The sequence below is a fragment of the Papaver somniferum genome, chromosome 4, assembly GCF_003573695.1.
Source record: "Papaver somniferum cultivar HN1 chromosome 4, ASM357369v1, whole genome shotgun sequence".
Taxonomy (NCBI): Eukaryota; Viridiplantae; Streptophyta; class Magnoliopsida; order Ranunculales; family Papaveraceae; genus Papaver; species Papaver somniferum.
In genome coordinates, this window is record NC_039361.1 from 10,148,281 (window position 1) to 10,155,011 (window position 6,731).

At 36.1% G+C, this 6,731-nt stretch overlaps 1 protein-coding gene across 1 annotated transcript; it reads right to left on the bottom strand.

The window, feature by feature from the left end:
* Window positions 1-3,519: 3,519 nt before the first annotated feature.
* LOC113273519 lies at window positions 3,520-6,283 on the bottom strand. The gene is made up of 5 exons (XM_026523214.1): window positions 6,187-6,283; window positions 5,966-6,107; window positions 5,184-5,897; window positions 4,931-5,105; window positions 3,520-4,091 (listed from the first exon to the last, which is right to left on the bottom strand). The coding sequence occupies exons 3-5, from the start codon at window positions 5,229-5,231 to the stop codon at window positions 3,925-3,927; spliced, it is 390 nt and encodes a 129-aa protein (XP_026378999.1). The 5' UTR covers window positions 5,232-5,897; window positions 5,966-6,107; window positions 6,187-6,283; the 3' UTR covers window positions 3,520-3,924.
* Window positions 6,284-6,731: the final 448 nt, after the last annotated feature.

The window sequence follows — 6,731 nt, forward strand, 5'->3', positions numbered from 1 at the left end:
ATTAAGGTAAATCCAGAAAAATGTATAATTGGTGTATCATCAGGAAAAAGTCCGAGAAATCAGAGATATGCCACCACCCGCAACAGTCAAGGATGTTCAAAAATTGAAAGGATTGATAGAATCGTTGGGAAGATTTATTGCGAGATCTTCGGACAAGTGCAAACACTTTTTCAATATATTAAAAAAGGGAACCAAATTTGAGTGGACAATGGAATGTGATAAAGCATTACAAAGCATAAAAGATTATCTGGTAAACTTATCCATTATGCAAAAGGCGAAACAAGGAGAAGAATTATTATTGTACTTAGCGTCAACATCCCATGCATTAAGTGCAGTATTATTACGATCGGAAGAAGGTGTGGAGAAACCAATATATTACATAAGCAAAACCTATAACTGCGCGGAGAAAAATTATTCTAAAATCGAAAAAATGATTATCGCATTGGTATATGCATCATTCAATCTTCGCATTTATTTTCAAGCCCACAAAATCAAAGTATTAACAAGAATACCAATTGAAAATGCAATGAAGAATTCGAAAAGATCGGGGAGAATAGAAAGGTGGAATGCACAGTTAGGAAATTATGAGATCGGCTATGAAATTTTGTCTTCACCAAAGTCTCAAGTTATTGCAGAATTTCTCGCAGAATTTCCAATAAAAGAAGATGAATATGTAGAAGAAATGATGGAGGTGGATGATGAACATGGAAATCCTAATGATTTATTAACTGAGTGAAACTCAAACAGATGGGAAATTTTGGTGGATGGATCCTCCAATGGAGAAGGTAATGGGATTGGTATTGTATTCGTTTCTCCAAAAGGCGTGAAAATGGCTTATTCTTTCAGATTAGACTTCGCATCCACAAATAATGAAACTGAATATGAATCGGTTGTTCATGCACTAAGATTAGCAATTGAAATGAAAATTGAGGATGCGCGAATAACTAGCGACTCTCAGTTGGTAATTCTCCAGATAGAAGGCACATATAGTACTAATGAACCATTTTTACAAAAATATAGGAAATTGGTTATGGATTTAGTAATACAAATTCCAAAAATAAGTTGGAGACACATAGTGAGAAAAGATAACAGGCTCGCGGATGCATTGGCGTTCATACCATCGATGTTAGTAGATCCAGTTGCAAGAAATATAAAAATACAAACACTTTTGTTACCATCTATAGAGAAGAATGAAGAAGTGCAAACAGATGCATGTGATGATCGTAGAAGATACACAAGAAGAAAATGCGAGCGATGAAAAGCATTGGAGAACTGAAATCCACTCCTATCTAGAGAAGGGAGAATTTCCGAGGAAAAGATTAGAAGCATATAAGTTAAAGAGACGTGCGAAAAATTATGAATTAAGGGATGGAGTTCTTTATAGGAGATTATTTCTTGGACCTTCACTTAGATGTCTTACGCGAACGGAGGGAATCGAAATTTTAAAGGAATTACACTTTGGTGATGCTGACAACCATAGTAGAGGAAGATCACTTGGATATAGAGCCAACATACAGGGCTATTACTGTCCATATATGCATGAAGATGCAAAACAAGTTTCGAGGAGGTGCGAAGAATGTCAACGTCATGGAAAGAAGATACATGCACCTGGGGCTATGCTTAATACATCGACAAATGTGTGGCCCTTTTGGAAATGGGGAATATATATTGTTGGACCATTTATACCGGGGACAGGACAAAAGAGATTCTTAATAGTTGCAACTGATTATTTCACTAAATGGGCAGAAGTAAAGGCAGTTCAACACATTCGAGATAAAGACATATTTAAATTAATTTTGAAAATATCATATGCAGATTTGGTATTCCTGCACAATTGGTTTTTGATAATGGGAAGCAGTTTGAAGGATAGAATATAACAATGCTGCTCAATGCGTTCAAAATTCAGAGTGGCAAATCTACTCCTTTGTATCTTCAAAGTAACGGATAGGTAGAAGCTATGAACAAAACACTCGCAGATAACCTGAAGAAAAAATTAGAAGGGCACAATAAAGGATGGTGCGAACAAGTACATAATGTTGCATGGGCTTACAGAACTACGAGGAGAGAAGCAACAGGAATGTCTCCCTTTTGTCTAACATTTGGAGTAGAGGCAGTGCTACCAACAGAAGTGATCATCCCAACCACAAAGAGAGAATCTTGGAAAAAGAATTTAAGTGCGGACTTGATTTTAACAAAGTTGGATGATTTGGAGGAAGTATGAGAAGTCGCTTTGCAGCATATGTAAAATTATCAAAAAAGACTAGCTCGAGAACACAACAAACGGGTTAAAATAAGAGAATTTCAGCCAGGCAAATTAGTGCTACGCGAAATTCCAATTTATCAAAGAGGAAAAGATGGAAAGTTGGAGAAAAGATGGGATGGACCTTATATAATAAAACGAATAGTTGGAGAGGGAGCCTATGAATTAATGGATCCTGAGGGATGAGTTACAGGTCGTAAATTGGATCTCCCTTGGATAGACAGTTCTTGAAGAAATATTATCCATAGTTACTTGCGAATTTATTTTCCTGTATAAACAATTAAAGTTTTAAAAGTTCATATTTTTGAATAAAAATGTAACGCGAATGATTCGCTAAAGAGTTCATAAAAAGAGAAATAAGACCTTTATAAAAGGCTATAGAAAATGATATTCATTATAAGATTGGCTAGGAATCCAAATATGGCGTGCACCCTAGTTCTCTCATATGCAAGAGGAAAATTAGTAAGACCTAACGCACGTCATAATTGGAAAGACCTAGAAGGAATAACTCAAGGGAAGGCTACACCGACCCCGGAACTTGAGTTGTGGAGATAATTTGGGGTGATAATTAAACGATGATGCCCATCCGGGAGAGATACCTTAAATTTTCAGTCTAAGATACTAATCTTAGATTGAGAGCCTAAGGTGAGAAAGGCTCTCCTAAGGAGTGCAGAAACTCGATCAGGGCGCCGAGGTACACGGTTGAGTCAAGAGTGCCCGGGACATCTGGAGCGTACCTTGCCACTCTTGACAAGTCCTGACTATGATGCACTCGGTCCGAAGATACCCCAATTAGGGTGCAATCTTGCTGCCATAAACCCTATAGATAGTGTATGCGAGATTGTGAAATCAACTGGTTGTTGAAAATCCGGATGGGAAGAGCCATAATCTTAACCAGATAGAGGTAAGCTTCCTTGAAGGGGCACCAGAGGGAAAGATAAGGACGGCACCTCCATTAGGGAGCTGAATTGTGTCAAAAGACGTAAATGTCACAAGACTTTTACTCACGGGAGTATTAAGACTTGTGATATTTATGCGATAAACCTGACGAGTAAATAATACAAAAGAAAAATATAAGACGATATAAATGGGTCGATGTACTAAAATACAAAGACCTCCTGCGATCTCGTCGCACAAAAAATGAGGCAAGATAAGACCTTCACATAGTAAGGCAAAATAAGACCTCCCAAGAAAATAAAACAAACTACAGATAGGTTCGCACAATTGTTTTTTACAAGGAATATAAAAAGAGGCAAGTATGGGAATTAAAATAACAATGTATTATTTTCCTTGAAACAAACAAGTCTGTGAATAAGAAGGATCGTACATAAAAAAAAGTCAAAATAAAGAAAGGAAGTCTGCTATGATCAAACAGTAGCATCAAACTTTAGCACTGGATTCAGGATTTTCAACCTCAATACCAGCATCATTAGTGGGTTTCTCTCCTTCTTGCTGGATTTCTTCATCATCCTGATCTTTTTCATCATCGCTTAAAAAATCAAAATCACTATCTGGCTCAGGATAATCTTCATCTGCATCAATATTGCATACAGGAAGTCTTACTGCTGGAAGAGAATTGCTTGAAAGGATCCCGTCAATAACAGATTGAGCACTAGAATGGCCTTTGCGAATTGCATCTCTTTCAAGATTTCTAGAATTTATCTCTAGAAATTTTTCTGAAATACAAACCTTCTTCGTGCTCTGTTTCGAGACGCAGAAAGATAAAGCTCAAGGTTACCATGAGATAGTTTCAGATTTGCACATTCTTTACGAGCCTTGGACAGTTCAGAATTCAAGTGAGCAATAGTAGACTGTTGCGACTTTTCAGAATCTACAAAAAAGACATAAATAACTATAAATAGAAATAAAAATTAATATTGTGCGAAAAGACGTTGAGAAATCATTATAAGGCAGTCAACTCTAGCTGACTACCTTGGAAGAATTTGGAAAAAGCAAGGGTATTGTGCTTCATACTTTCCATAGCTTTATCAAATCCATCACCAACTGAACCATTGAGACGAGAGCGAATTTTTTTTTTTTTCAAAAGAAAGAGATTTGTTCTTTTTCTTAAGAACGTCATAAGAATCCCTCAATTCGCTGTATTGTTCTTGAAATTGATTCTTATTCACAGAAAGGTTTATATTATTCTGGATTAGTTTCTCGTTTCGGGAGCTCAGATCTTTAAGTGAAGTTTCATATTGCTCCTTCAGCACGCGAAGAGATCGCGCTTGGTTTTCGTTTATGTCATGAAGAGTTGAATATTGATGTGAAAACATTACTTCTTTCTTCAAGAAAGATAGTTTCTCCTTAGAAAGGGTATGATTTTCTTCTGATAAGGTTTGATGAAGTAAGTCAACATTGCATGACAATTTAGAAAAATAGGATATTTGATCGTTAAGGAAATCAATATTTTGTGTAAGACAGTCATTTTCATGGGAAAGATGGTTAATATGATCAAGTGTATGTAAATATTGACTATCTAATTGATCTAATTGAAATTGCAACTTCGCGTTATTCGCTTGGGCATCTTCAGCAAGGAATTGAAATTCATATCTCTCATTCGTTCGCTTCTGGTTTAAATCTTAACAAATGCACGAAGGAATTTACAAAAATGAACACATGCGAAGGAATAAAAGATATGGTAAATAGTTCAAAGAAAAAAATAAATACCTCTAAGCTTTTGATTTTCACTGCGAAGATTTTCAACCTCAAAATTTGAAATTTGAAGTTCTTCTCTCAACCTTTGTATCTCCTTTTCCAAAGAAGTATTTCTCTGCGAGAGTTCCAATTGGGAACAGCTAGACTCATAATGCTTTTCAGCTAACATCATACGACGATGAGATTCCTAAAGAAAAAAGGATAAAGATTAGTACTTGTAAATGTCATTAAGAAAGATAAAAGTGAAATTATGAAGGATAATTACCAAAACATCTAGAGCAATGTGGAAACCCGGGTCAATTTGAGAAAGCATCTCATCTCGCGAAGCCTTGTCAACAGGAAATCCTCGAAGAAGCTGACTTAAGGCAGAACAGGAGCGAAGTTTGGAAGGATTATCGGTTAAAGATTGGGCAGAGTGAATAACATCAGAAAGAGTTTGCGTAGCCAATTTTACGCTATCCAAACCCTTTTTATTCAAAGGAAGAGAATCTAATAAAGAAAGAGAAGGGGGAATAGTAGAAGTTGTTGGAATGGTGGATTTATCTTGAGGAAGGTTCGAATGAGAACTAGAACTAATGGGTGAAGGAATAATTATATGCGATGGATTCGCAGAGGCAACAGGGGGTGAAGGAAAAATTATATGCGATGGGTTCGCAGAGGAAACATGAGGGTATTTTTAAAGAGATCGTCATACGAAATAAAAGCATTCTCATCCATAAGACGATTTGTTGGTGAAGGAGTAGCATGAACATTCTTTTCAAAATCTTGGGAAAATGTATGAGTAATAGAAACATTTTTCTCAGGAGTTTGACTTGTTGTTGGAATAGTAGGAGGTTCAGTGTGCGAAGGTTGAACTGTAGATACAGGAACAACATCTACAGCAGTAAAATTGAAAAATAAAGATTTGAAGAAAGAGGTACAGGTTTGCTAGACTTTTTAACATTTGTTTTTTTCCATCAACCATTTCAACATCAGAAGCCTACGAAAATAAAGAAGATAAGAAATAGAGGCAACAATATTGTTTAAAGACAATAGAATATTTCTTACTTCTTTATTATGCGAAGACTTCCTCTTGTGAGATTCCTTATTTTGAGGTTCATTATCGATACTGGGTTTCTTCTTCTGCGTTTCTTTATTTTCACTTGAAGAAGAATTGGGTCTTTGTGTAATTCGAAGAGCATTAGTTTTTCTGCGAAATTACGGGAATCAAACCCTATAATAATAATAACAAGCAATGATTAAAATCAATAATTATAAAAGAAACGAACCTTGATTCGGGATTCATGGTAGAAGAACAATAGCAGAAGAAATTAACACAACAACAACGAAATTGGGAAGTAACAGAGGAAGATTAAGAGAGAGAGGATGAATGATAAGTGAAGAAAATCTTATGAGTCAAACCCTTAAATAGGTAAAAAGGAGTTACTGGTTGGAGACGGTTCAAGCCGGTAAAAAAGGAAGATAATTAACACGTGTAGAGAGGAGCTTGAAACCCGGATAACTGTCGATAAAATAAAACGTAAAAGGATAAACATGCACGATTTGAAAATGGAGAATTTCTCATATCGCTTACTTTGAAGAATCAAGCGACATGAGAAGAGGCAAATGTAGGAGTTAAATATCGCACATATTAACAATTACGCGAAGTGAAGAATACAACATACCCGAGGAATATCGCACACAACAAATTGAGACGTCACATCAGATGATGTCCGCAAAGCCACGGGTAAAGCGTGAGGAGTTATGCGAACATGAGCGATTGTATATGAGCGAACATGTCGCAGAGAGATCCCAAAAATAAAGGAATTCTTAG

Bases quoted from the DNA above. Each gene is read 5' to 3' on its own strand.
- LOC113273519 (XM_026523214.1), bottom strand. From the start codon at position 5,231: ATGCTTTCTCAAATTGACCCGGGTTTCCACATTGCTCTAGATGTTTTG. The intron at 5,106-5,183 runs GTAATTATCCTT...TTTTTTCTTTAG, and splicing joins ACATTGCTCTAGATGTTTTG to GAATCTCATCGTCGTATGAT. The intron at 4,092-4,930 runs GTATTTATTTTT...TCTTTTTTGTAG, and splicing joins TGAAAATCAAAAGCTTAGAG to ATTCTGAAAAGTCGCAACAG.